Raw genomic sequence first — 13581 nt, forward strand, 5'->3', positions numbered from 1 at the left:
AGAGCGCAAGGATACTGATCGTCAGTCGCCAGTGGAGCAGTGCCAGAGATAAGAAATTTGGAAGCAACGACTGGTAGCTGAGAACTCTTCAAACCTATGGCTGGAAGAGTTCGTGGCAGTTTCCTTTGCCCTGAACCCGGCCCAAAGATGAAACTTTCTTTGGTCCTGGTAATCCGCCCGATAAAGTTAGAGCAAGATTAGATTTTAAGACTTAGCTCTATCTCTTAAACTAGTCAGCGCTGCTCAAAAAAATTGGCCGGAGTGACTAGCATCTAGTTTCTTTTCAATATCACCCTTCAGTCAAATAAAGGAAATGATCACCAACTGAAGAAGTTCTTTTCAGTCTTCAGTCAGTTTGCAATCAGTCGCGCTATCTAATCTATAATAACTAAGGGAAATGAGCGAAAACTTAAAAAATTTCAGCCAATTTGAAACGACAGTCGCCCGTTCACCACTTGTCGGCATTTTCCACTGGTCGTTTTATCACTTAGTGAGGTCACAAGACAGATCTTAAATTAATATTTTAACGAAGGGTATACCTGCATCTTAAATTTCGCGCTGCATTGTCTCTTTGCCCTCCTCTCCCTAGTCTCCCTCGCAGCCGTGTTTTTGGGATGTCACGCAACCGTATGTTTTTCTGAAATAGCTCCCAGGAGTCTCTGCGAGCTACTTCACTGTATTCAAACAAAGAGACACAATGGGTAAATTTTCAAAATGGCTACACATTTGACCGGCGCAGGATTTTGAAATATTTTTCTTAAGGCTTTTATATATTAGTCCATGAGACTAGAAAGAGAATAGTTTCAAAAGATGTCGGGGCAGGTTTGTTCAAATTGTGGTGGAAGTGACATAGACATAGATCAAGCTCGCGGCGATGCCGTTTGTATGGGATGTGGATCGGTGCTCGAAGATAACATTATTGTCTCCGAAGTTCAGTTTCAAGAAAATAACCTAGGTGGAGCTAGTGCTATTGGGCAATTCGTCTCAGCTGAGGGTACGTAAATGTTACTTTCAAATCAAACCCGGTCTCGTCTCTGATTTCAAGACAGAATTTGTTAAACGTGTTTCAGGTATACGTGGATATTTATGCGGATCCTCGACAAAAAGGCGGTGTTTTTTTCATATTCTCTTAGAGTGACAAAGGGAAGTAGTAATAAAAGAACAAAAAATGAAACTTTCGATTTTTAACACCGCTATTATATATTTAGGGAATGCGGGATTTGAACTCTTTAGGGCGATGCTCTGATGACGGTTCTGCAACAGGTTTTATTCTCCAGTTGGCCACGCAGATCACGTGACAACTTTATCAGCAATTCACTTCATTTATAGTCAATCTAAGACGCTCTCCTTTTCAGCGATAGCTTTGGTCCGCTTTGATTCCTTTATTCTGCGCTTGACTCCCATGTTCCAGGTGGTTTTTCTTTCTTGTAAAATTGCGACATAGTAAGTTTTTTTTTATCTCTTTCCTTTTTGTCAGGAAACAAAGTTGGGGTTGGCCTGGGATCCGCCTTTCGTCATGGACTGGGTCAGGAATCAAGAGCAGTGACGCTAGAAAATGGTAATCGCTTTTTATGAAGCATCGACTTTTATTTCATCAAGAGGTGGAGAGGCTATGCTATTGATAAGAATTGTGATTGTTTTTTTCAGCAGATGTAGTAAGAATTTGCTATTTCATTAGATATCTCGTTGTCTTCTTGATAATGAAAGATGATGTTGACGAAAAATTTTTGTTGCAAAATTAATGGTCATTGTATATGTACTGTATTACCATTAGTCAATGTCTTAAGATGAGATCATAAAACTGTTAATTGACAAAGTGATGTGAAAAATTGTGGTAAAGGAATAAGTGATTTTTTTTCCCATAAATGCATGTACGCGTAACAATTAAATCACAGACTTGACCCCAAGCCTCATCGATCCCCTCACTTTGATATGTTTCCCTCTTCCTGGAGAAGTTCTGAAACACTTGTCGCAAAATTTTTTAACTCTTTCTCTCCCAAGATTTCTCAGGTAATTCTCCGTACTGTCTACCAAGCAATTCTTATGATGTTAGTTTGGGAAGTTAACTATTGGATCTACTGAATTCCTTACTTAATGTTGTTTCTTTCTTCTTATCACTTGTCTGTGTGATACTGTATTGGTGTTGCAAGGAGAATTTCCGTCTTTCTTGGTAACTCATGCGAGTTGTAAGAGTTTGTTTGAGTGTGGTGAGCACAGACATATTGGTGCCAGGGTTGACTAATTCATTGTTAGTTGGTATTTGATTTTCAGGAAAACGAAGAATAAATGTTGTTGGCCACCAGCTGCAAATGAATCAACACTGTATTGATACTGCTTATAACTTCTACAAGCTGGCAGTTAACAAGCGTCTGACCAGGGGTAGGAGAACAGACCATGTTGTAGCAGCGTGCCTGTACCTTGTATGCAGAACTGAGAAAACTCCTCGTATCCAAAATGCATTAATTAGCTGTAGAATGAAAATTATCAAGTTTCAGGGCTGTAGCCAGATTTCAGGACAAGATGAGGCAAGTTTTGAGGGCCGAAGGCGCGAGCCACTAGAGGGGTCTGGGGCATGCCCCCCAGAAAACTTTGAAATCTAGAGGTTTAGAAATGCTCTTTTAAAGATTTTTTGTGGCATTTTTCTTCAGAAAAGTCAATCTTTATGAAAAGAATTAAAAAAGGCCAAAATTAATATGAGGCAATTGCCTTGTCTTGCCTCATGCTTAGCTACAGCCCTGTCTTTCAGTTGCTACAGTTAAAACATTTGTTAACTGTAAGCTGTTTTGTACAAGGTTTTCAGTGGTGAAAGTAATAGGAGGAAATTCAATATAATGTAACATGAAAATCCTTTGCACATCTGATTGAAACACAGCTCAGACCAACAAAATTTTGTCTACAAATTACTCATTCTCTAATGCTAAATGCACAACACTTTTGAATAAATGGTGCGAGAGGGGATGAATTTATAACAAGCAAAAACAGGAAGTTAATAAGGGAAAATCACTGTGCATGTAGTGTGAATATAAGTTTAATGAATATCAATTCACTTATAGTCTGACTTTATAAGGACTCAGAGCTAGCTGTAGAGGAAATGATAGGGTTGCAGCTAAGAAAGTAGGTTCGTCTGGCAGCTGAAATTTCAAGTGAGGCCACTCAATGATAGCCTTTGAAATCCATTGATTATAAGTGCTTACCCTCAGGAGTGAAATTGCTGCTTTTTCACCTGGCTAATTTTTGCTGGCAGCTGGTGCTTAGCAACAACTCTAAGAGGGCTTTTTGGGTTTTGATCAACATACTTAAGACATGATTGAGTGGGTGAAGGAAAAACTGGCCAACAATTAAGGCAAAGAAATGGAAACGTGAATGGTGAACTATTGCCAGTTCCTTTTTTTCTTTTTTTTTTTTTTTTTTTTAATTTCAGCCCTTAGAGGACTTTCCCATTGTTAAGATTTTGCACTCTTTGGTAATATTCCTTAACTCTCAACTAACAGACATGCTTCTTGACTTTAGTGATGTTTTACAGGTATAAAAATGAATATAAAGACTGAGTTATTGCCTACTCTTAACTAAAATTCATGAAGGGTTCTCATGTATATATTGATAGCTTTTACTGAATGCATACTTGGATTATATGAAGATCTTCTAAAAGTTTTAAACAGTTACAAGGAATATACTAGCCCCACTCTTTCATAAGAGAGGCAGCCATGACCTCACAGCCCATCCCTTAATTGCACCTTTTTGCTATTTTTTTACACTGAAATTAAGTTTCCTGTTTTGCCAAGCCATTCGCAGTGCACAGAATAAGGATATGAAATTACATTCCACTGATACATAAACATACCAAGTTGTATATTGATATTATGAAATATAATCATTTGCCTGGATGCCTCTTCTGACTTACAAAATGATTTTTTCTATTATTTTTTTACAGGTTAAGTGGGGATAAAACTAAGTTAAACACAATCGTAATGATTAAACTACTAATTTGATCAATATTAGTTTTTGGCTGATTACAACTGTCTTTTGGTAGATTGATGTTTTTACCCTGGGTAGAGCATACCTAAAGCTGGCCCAGGAACTTTATATTAACTTGCCTGCTGTTGGTAAGTACCTTATGATCTTGAAGTTTGTCACTGAGAGAATCTTTACTCAGGAAAAATATTTTTTATAAACTTAACAGTTCTTCAAAGATAGGAGAGAGAAAAATTATACTGAAAATATGTATTCAGTCAGAGTTTATTATTGGGTTCAAGTCAGCAATGACTAACTACTTCCAAGTAACAGTTGTTGATGGCAGGCAAACATAATTGTTTAACGTTTTGGAAGAATCCTATTTTAATGAGGAAAATCTAGATTTAAAAGATTATGGTATAGCCTAAGGTGACCTTCATATTAGCCAACTGACATTAAGACTGGCATGCTGGTGGAGAGTAAGGACAAATTATTAATATTTTACACCCTAACATCAGTATATTCATATTCTCTATACTGTTATCTATAAGCACTTCCTAAGGTGCTGGCAAGGAAAATTGTTCAACAATCAAGAGTTCCTTTTAGTTAGTGATCATTTCCTCTATTCTTGTGATCGTAATGTGTGATTCAGGGGTGATATTGAAAGAAGAATTTAAGATGCCAAGGGTTCATTTGTCACCATACAATTATATCATGATACACGTGGTTGCAGGGCTCAAGACTTTCACTGTTAGATCACAATTGCCCTAATTGGTTAACAGTTCTTATGTCTTCAATGTCTTTGGCAGATCCTTGCCTTTACATCAATCGTTTCGCGCACAAGTTGGAATTTGGTGACAAGGAGCATGATGTTGCCGTGACAGCTTTGAGATTGGTATCAAGAATGAAGAGAGACTGGATTCATCATGGGCGTCGGCCTTCTGGTCTCTGTGGAGCTGGTGAGCAAATATTCATTTCTATCATTAGTTTAAATAAATATAAAGCCAAGAAAAAAGATAAAACTGAAGGCGGCTCTCAAAATTACTCTATCCCATTATCAGTCAGCCTATCATGGTCTGGTATCTTTGGCATGAAGAAAGTGTGTTTTGCACCCCTCCCCCCTCCCCCCTCCCCCTCTCTCCTTAATTTTCCTGCTTTACCACTGCACCCACTCATTTATATTCCTGGAAGGAGAGAAGCAATGTGAGAGTTTGAATAAAGGCTGAAAGTTTCTAAAGAAACTGTGGCGCTGTGTCGGTGGAGGTAACATGCTAATTTGGTTATATCAACTAAGTTGAAATTATTGTAAATTGGCCACCGTAACTAATAAAAAAGCTGACGTTTCGAGCATTAGCCCTTCGTCATCACTCCAACGAGAGTTTAGCAACTTGCTGTAGAACATTACTCGAGAGACATGCTCAGGGCTCAAACGCAGAGCCATTAGGGCACCAGTCATCTGAGGCAGCGGCATTTCTTACGCAGGGATTTTTTTTTCAATTTACCATCAAAGATTTGATTACCAGTACTGAACATTCTTTTAGAACTGACACAGGCATGTGATGCCATTGTGATATTCTTGGTTGGCATTGGAATGAGTTTTGATTTATGCACAATTTTAGCAACTGGGGAAGTGCTTATGAACTACGCTTCCTTCATATCTCAACAGCTCTGTTAGTGGCAGCAAGACTACATGGTTTTAACAGAACAGTGCGTGAAGTTGTCAAAACTGTCCGTATAAGTGACACTACTATCAGAAAGAGGTTGGGGGACTTTCGTGACACGCCCTCCAGTCAGCTGACAATTGATGAGTTCCAAACGATTGATCTTGAGGAGGAACAGGACCCGCCCTGTTTCACGCAAGCAAGGAGAAGAGCAAAACAACAACTTGAGGAGTTGAACAAACCAGAAATTACTTCAGAGTTGGAATCCTTTCAGAAGTCTATTGAAAAAATTTTGGGGATAGATTCAACAAGGGACAATGTACACCCAGATGATTTAATTAAGACCTCTGAAAAAGAAGATGTTTCAAAGGATTATGATGATGGTTCTTTCCTAGCTATTCCTTCCTACAGCATCCCTGATTTTGTATCAAATAGTGACACCAATAAAGGTACTTCAGGGTATTTACCTCTTTACATGCTAAAATCAGCATGCATATTCTCCACACTGTTCTTTATACATTTCTTTTGGCACTAACAAGGGGAATTTAGTAAAAAATCAAGTGCTTTTCAAATCTGTGATCGTTATTTTGCTTAATTCTCATGAGACTAATGCTTGGTTTAGGAGCAATATCTTAGTGAGAAATTTGACGCTGGTCACTTTCAGGGGTTAAATGGTTAACTGGCTGTTCTAGTGCTCAAATCAATTTTTTCTTAATCTCAAATGGAAAAAAGAATTACTTTTAATTTTATCATTTTTAATTTTACAGATGGTGAAAAAGAAGTGTGTGAAGAGCTGGATCTAACTGGCCTGGATGAAGCAGAACTTGATAGGGTAACTCTTCCTGTCCAATTTTTAGTTGTAATGCAAGACTAACAGTTATTATAGTTCACCACTAAATTTTCTCCGCTCTTATTGGTTTGAATCGATCACGTGACGCGATAGTGTTCATCCGTGGAGAGACACTATCAGCCCGTAGTGCCCGCCCGCAGAAAATACCCGGATGGATAGCGCCCGTCCGCGAAAAATACCTGCATTGATAGTACTCGTCCATGAAAAGTTTTGAATAGTTTGACGGCCGCAAAGTTAGGCAGATTGGAAAAACAGTGACTTTTCAATTCTGACAGGTATAACGTATTATTTAGCCAATGTACGGTTGCGAATTAATGACATTTGTGACAATTAAGCTGTAGGCGCGGAAGAAAATTTAGTGGTGAACAATAAAAACAATAGAGTGTGTATGTCTCGGAACTATCGGTCTGATAGTTGCCCCTTGGAAATTTGATGTTCTTAAAACTAGCATATTTGTTTTAAGAACATCAAATTTCCGCAGGGCAACTATCAGCCGATAGTTCCTTGACAGAAACTCTCTATTGTTTAAAAAGCCAGGCATTTTAACTTAATAGAAAAGTTCTTTCTGTGCAATCTAATTTATTATTACCATTACCACAAAATATAAAGTAAAATGAATTAATAACTGCATACCAAAAGGGACAAAGGTATGACTCACTGACCCCACCCTATAAACCTGAGAGTTTAAACTATCTCTTCCTTATGCAAAGACCTTTGTTTCTTTGGAAGGAAATCTTCCCAGTCTTGCTCAGTGTGTATTTCTATTTTTTACAGTGTCTTTTAAATGAAAGTGAGATTGAAATAAAAACAAAACTGTGGATGGAAGAAAACAAAGATTATCTACAAAAACAAAAAGGTGAGAATTATGTCTGCAATTAGTGTTTGCTCCATGTTCTTCACCCAATGATTTTGTAATTTTTTCCTTTTTACTTGAGATTGTTGGAGACGTTTTTAAAGTCTCTGAATTTTTAAATGCCGTTGTAAACCCATCTTAGGTTCTCCGCATTTCATTTTCTAGAAAAGGAAGAAAAGGAAGCAAGGGAAAGAGAGGAAGGAAATAAACAAGAACCAAAAAAGGTTGCACGTTGTTCTTTTCTCTTTAAAAGGGCACTCTGAGTCATTGGTCTCCCTTATCAGATAATTGTTATTTTTATTTTTTTTCTTTTATTATTATTATTAGGTACTTTTATTTCATTAGTATGCGCGCTAGTAGAATTTAATCAGAACAATAAAAAATAGTACTTTTTATATCTTCCACCAAATCGTGAACTTGGCTCTGCGGTTTCCAAAACTTTTTCCATAAGCGGCAGCCGATGGTATAGCCTACGTATAGCCGTACCCTCCCCCCGACCCTCCTTCTTTTTCGATTCTCCTCGAGGAGAGGTACGGCTTCACGTGGGCCACCTCTGGTACAATAGCCGTCTGTTCCCGGAAAACGGGCCGTAAACCCAAACAAGAGAGCGTACAGCAGGCTAAATGGACGGCGCTCAGGGGTCTTATGGATAGCGGTAGACCGACGTTAACCGGCTTTTATTGAAACCGCTGACTTATCGCTTTACCATTGGTCAGCCACCTGCCGTATAGAAATCACGTGTCAATTTTTCTTTTTGGGTTGTTATAGAGAAAAAAGCAATATAAGAAAAGAATACCGACTGGTCCAGCCAGCACTGCAGGCGAAGCCATTGAGAAGATGCTGGTTGAAAAGAGAATCTCCAGCAAAATAAATTACGAAGTGCTGAGGGATCTGGAGACTAGTCAGTTAAGCATGCCCAATACCCCTGTGACGTCAACGCCTAAACCGGTTGTTCAGCTTAAACAGGAATTTCTGACGCCGCGTGTACCCACTAGAAAAGGAGGAAGAAAGAGGTTAGTACTGACTATTGCCCTTGATTTACAAAGCAAGATGGCTAAAGAAAGCATTTTCCTTCCCTTAAAAAAGTACAAACATAAGAAAAATCAAGAGTAATAGAACAAAAACAAAAGAAAAGGTGTCCACCAGATTACCTGGCCATCCCTCCCCTGTGAGTGATTTGCAGGTATCAATTCAGTTGCCCGCGTAAAAGTTAATCTTTTTGGTTGTTTGACCTTTTTTTTTCATTTATTATTAATATTTCCATAAGGTCGTAGTAGTAGCAAGTTTGATAAATATTGTAAGAAAGAGACAACTTTTTTGAGAGATATGTTTGGGCATGCTTATGCCATCTTCAATCGAGACAAGTAGATGAACAAAATATTTACAGTGTGATGTAATAGAAAAGCGGGTACTAATTACAATGTGACACCAAACATCAAAGGTGTGAACTAAAACCCTAGAAAAGTGTTATAATGCTGTAATTTCTCTAAAGCAAGAAAGGGAGTATTTGAACGAAATACTCCCTTTCTTGCTTTAGTATTCTGGATTCTGCCAAGAACTCAATTGATTTAAAACTCAAAGAAGCTTTTTATATAAATAAGATCAAACCTGAACTTAACAAACAATTACAGCATTATAACACTTTTCTAGGGTTTTAGTTCACACCTTTGATCTTTGGTGTCACGTTGTAATTAGTACCCGCTTTTCTATTACATCATACTGTAAATATTTTATTCATCTACTTGTCTGTTATATTATTACTCACGTTCCGTTACTCATTGATTGAAGATGGCATAAGCATGCCGAAACATGTCTCTCAAAAAAGTTGTCTATTTCTTACAATATTATTATTATTATCGCAGAGAAGTCAACTGAATGTTACATTCTAGTCAGGCAGCACAGGGCGAAAACCGTAACCTGTGAGCCATGGAATAAAAAATAGATGTACATTAATTAATCCTAAAAAGCTTTTCCGTTGTGTCTGCGGTCCTCCTTCTAACAGGAACTCAAACTGCCACCTTGAAAGTCCGGGCAATATTCAGCGTGCCCGAGAGCACTGCCCTCTGCATCTTTCGCTCTACGTCTGTGCTTCTGCCTCCCACCAGCCCGCGCATCATGACATCCAGCTCCCGTGACCACCCCCCTAGGGCATCCATTATGATGTTATATTGCTTCACCTCGTAGCCTGGGAACTGCTGCCTTAGTTCCCAGCGAAGGGGTCCATACTTCAGTGTCTTCTCTTCATCCTTTCTCGTCCAATTGTTAACCCACGGGCAGCTCATTTTCAGCGTCACAACTCTCTTGCACGTATGATTTACAATGCGAGCATCCACCCTATTGCATCTGACCTCTTGGTGATCAACATATATAGAGACATCCCAATAAGCTTTAACATTCTCTGCCTCATACACGGGCTTCGGCTTGTCGGGTGAGTACCAGGGTGGTATCTCGTCTATAACTCCCTCATCATACAACAGTTCGTAAAACAGTACCTTCAGTGCTGCGTCTTGTCTAGAGAGATACTTGCTCTGGGCCAGCGCACTGCATCCTGACAAGATATGAGCCACGCTCTCTGGAGCCTTACCGCATAATCTGCACCTCACCTCGCCTTCCCCGCTTGTGTGGGTCTTCTGACTCGTGTATACTCGCGTTGGCAAGAGCTGCACGTATAGCTCGACGAGTCCAGCAATTGTGTGGGATGGGCAGTTCTTCCACTCTGTGAGCCACAAGAAACACCCATCGGCACTTAAACTCTCATCCTCCAGCCTGGTAGTCACTAGACGCCCTTGCCATGGTTGGTTTCTGATCTCATCCTCTAACTTCTCAATTTGGCACCTCCCCACCTCTTTCTTGATCCCTTGCGCGTGTTCCATTATCATTATCATTATTTCTTTACTTTTTTTCTTTTAATTCCTAGGGATTCTTTATCTCCTGTTGTCTCGCCTTTGGACGCCTTCAAGAAACCAAAGGTGGGTGTAAAATCTATTTCTCATTTCGTTTCATTTTTGGCCATCAGGGGGTATCAAGAAAAAAATGAGAAAATACGCCATTTTATGCCATAATTGACTACTTAGTAGACAAAAACTCGCTCACAAATACTTCTAGCATTGATAAACACGGATTAAATTTTACCTGAATGACTAACCTTAGTTTTGTTCCTGAGTTGTTCTGCTTTAAGTGATCGTTCAATACAGGTGAATGACAATACAAACAGGCCGTTGGGACTCAGTAAAAGGTGACCACGATCGCCTAATAGAGGAGAGAATCACAGTAATTAAGGGGAAAACTTTTGAGTTTTCAATACAGCTCAATACAGGGTGACCGCTTATACGGTGCCGCTTGATATAGGTTCGACTGTATTATGGATACAGCCTTAGTTAGGATTTATCCTATGTCAGTAGTGAACGCAACATTAGTTTCGATCGGATCTCGAACAACACAGCCCGTAAGTATTTTAGCAAAACGTATCTGAAGCCTGTTTTGGCAATTAATTAAAGTATTCCCTTTCAACGTCTGAATCTACTTTTACTAGCTTTTTCAGCCTCAAGATCCAGCCAAGGTTGAAGAAGATAAAAAAGAAGTTGTTATTGAAAGCGGGCCAGTGGAGTATGAAAAGACCGACGAAACCAACCCAGTGGGGGAGGAAGAGGAGGAGTTTGACGAACTGGAAGAGGAGGACGAGGAACCAGTGAGCGCAGTAGAGTTGATGGGACACCTATATGATGCAAGTAAGTTATTTTGATTTCGCCAGTCAGAATTGCTGAGTTTAATGTGTTGCTTAATCTAGGTGCTTTGTAAATTACACTCTGGGTTTGTCTAAAAACTTCCCCATAACCCCGTTGAACCAGGTACTTTAACTTGCAACTGATTTATCTTGCATAGACCTGACTTCTGTCTTTGCCGGCGGAAAACAAGATCTCAATTTTTGTTTTCTTTTGAGCGCCCTAAAAACAAAGAGAAAACAAAGAAAAAACAGAACAAAATTTAGTCTCAATAGGGGGTGCACGATGCACTTCTTCGCGAGACTTTTATCGAGATTGTCTCCATTTTATGACCAGTTTAGATAAGAATAATTGAGAGAGTAAAGCCTGGTTTCTCACCTAGAAGCCGGTTTAACGCGCTTACTAGCGACCAGGGTCGACCAGTGATGGACCTGGCCAGTACTGTTCAGCTCGTGCTAAGCATGGGAAAACCTACTGTGAGTGCTGGTTATTTAAATGAAGTGAAGTTGTTTTACAAAACTTCGATCTAAACTATCTTCAACACATCCATACATTGAATTTTCAGAAGAGTGGCAAGAAGGCTCATACTTCAAGCAATTCAAGTAGAAATTTCTTGGTGCAACCTTTGTTCAAAACCGCGGTGTTCTTTCGTGGCCTATAATTGATAAAAAAAGGGAAAAACATTCATCTACAGAATCATAACAACAATAACTTCAATTTCGTCCTTTAATTAATTAATTAATTTATTAACTTGATATTCTCTCATACTTTTACAGATGTCGACGACGATTATGCTGATTTTGAAGATTATGAATAATGGTTCGTTTATTGTTACCTCGTCACTTGATCTCAAAGCCTTCCATCTAGAAACGTCATTGGAAGGAGTTACCTCTTGGCATATCTTCCTAACTACAATCTTCGACTGTTTGTTACCAATCAGAGGATTTGTAGAGTATTTCTGATAAGATTACGTCAGATTACCAAGACGACCTCGTTTCAGGAGCGGATCTGGGAACGAGGTTAGACGACCAAGCTTTTGTAAAGACGCGAACACTTCTCGGATGCAGGGTGACGTCAGTGAGTGAAAGTTCTTCTTCAAAAGTGCGCATGTTCAACATGTTTCGGTGTGAAGAACTGACGCGGGCACTTGAGGGCTTGCTACTGCTCGCCAGTGGATTGTGCATAATTCATTTGATTAAGTAAACAGCAGAGAGCAAGAAATTCAAACGAATATAAACTGGAAGATGGTACAATATTTAAGTGGTGTAACGCAAATATTTGAACGAACGTAAGCAAACACCTCAAAGAAATATATTATATTTTTCTCAGCATCTATTTTTTTTTTGGTGGTTGTTGTTATAAATTTGTACAAATGCTGCACCCCGCCCATTGCCAAATAAACGTGCAGTGTCTTTTGGACCGACGCCCTAGGCAAGCAAGGCGTCAGTCAATTCATCTGCTTAAAATGATGAGACCTATCTCCGTTTGAAACACCGCCTTTTTCATTGGTAATTTTTAAATGTGTTGACAGGTTTATTGTAAACCTGAGTGAGAAATATCCTCATAAATGCTTCCGTACTTTGTGTCGGACAAAATATATGACAGTACTTAATTATCTGAATCTAATTTATCAGCGATTCTGCTAAAAGCAAAAAATAAATTTGATTAAAACAAGGACAAACATTGAAGAGACAGTTTGAAATTGTAGGTGTGATTGCTTTTACAGTTATTCCACGGGTAGATAATCAGTTGGTTATATTTTACCATTTGTTCCAAGACCGTGAGAACTGTCCTATGTTTGTAAACAATGATATTTTGAGGCCACCACCTGATAATAATTTATTTATCGTAATCGCTCACGTAGGTATTTTTAATTTAGTTTTTAGAGAAATCGTGTTTTTGAAACCATTTACGCGTTTACTTATTTATAAAGGACTTTGATCCTAGCAGAAAGAGAAGTAGGCCCATATATATCAATATATGTAAAGTTAGAGCGATGAGGTTCTGACAACTCATAAAATTGACTGTATATTTGTCATTGCCGAGTGCCGCTTCCTGTTCAAGAACAGGTGCAAAACAAAATTTGTGACATTTTTGACCGAAACAGAAGTATTTCTCACCTCTCGAATGCAAATGATACTCAGCTTTGGGTGGGGTCAGGAACGAAAATTAAAACGATGTTGTTTCTTCTAATACATACTCAGTTGTTGCTTAAGTTCATTTTCGAAACTTTTTCCAAGTTATCTTGTTCCTAGTTTTGGCAATTGTGATTTTAGTGAAGAATATTTGGTTTGCAAACTGCTTCATTTGTCCAACACATACGGGTATTGAATTTGTTCGCACTCACGTTCGATTTCGCCGCTAATCGACTTTGAAACAACACCCGCCTTCGATTTGGCACGTTCTTAATCCAGGTCGATGTAGAATGAACATTTCTGTGTGCAGCTAAAGACGATAACACTCGCAAGATACCTTTATTGCTCATGTTTTGTTTTGTGGTTTTTTTTTTTCTTTTCTTACTGCTTGTATCCGGGATTTGAAGTA

The 13581-nt window shown here is 38.8% G+C and overlaps 1 protein-coding gene across 3 annotated transcripts; it reads left to right on the forward strand.

Annotated features, from left to right (window-relative positions):
• Positions 1-674: 674 nt before the first annotated feature.
• On the forward strand, positions 675-13236 carry LOC111336827 (transcription factor IIIB 90 kDa subunit). Of its 3 annotated transcripts, none has more exons than XM_088725249.1 (14): positions 675-994; positions 1478-1558; positions 2272-2445; positions 3492-3523; positions 4031-4103; positions 4761-4910; positions 5618-6061; positions 6380-6444; positions 7237-7318; positions 7481-7539; positions 8084-8328; positions 10233-10284; positions 10857-11043; positions 11814-13236. In XM_088725249.1, exons 1-14 carry the CDS (start codon positions 811-813, stop codon positions 11852-11854), a joined length of 1869 nt encoding a protein of 622 aa, XP_088581375.1. In that variant the 5' UTR covers positions 675-810; the 3' UTR covers positions 11855-13236. The 3 variants fall into 3 exon arrangements, with proteins under 3 accessions (XP_088581375.1, XP_022798725.2, XP_088581376.1); XM_022942990.2 differs by having other exon boundaries at positions 676-994; positions 10848-11043; XM_088725250.1 differs by lacking the exon at positions 675-994 and having other exon boundaries at positions 1323-1558; positions 2254-2445; positions 10848-11043.
• The last annotated feature ends 345 nt before the right edge of the window (positions 13237-13581 follow it).

Source organism: Stylophora pistillata, chromosome 6, assembly GCF_964205215.1.
Source record: "Stylophora pistillata chromosome 6, jaStyPist1.2, whole genome shotgun sequence".
Taxonomy (NCBI): Eukaryota; Metazoa; Cnidaria; class Anthozoa; order Scleractinia; family Pocilloporidae; genus Stylophora; species Stylophora pistillata.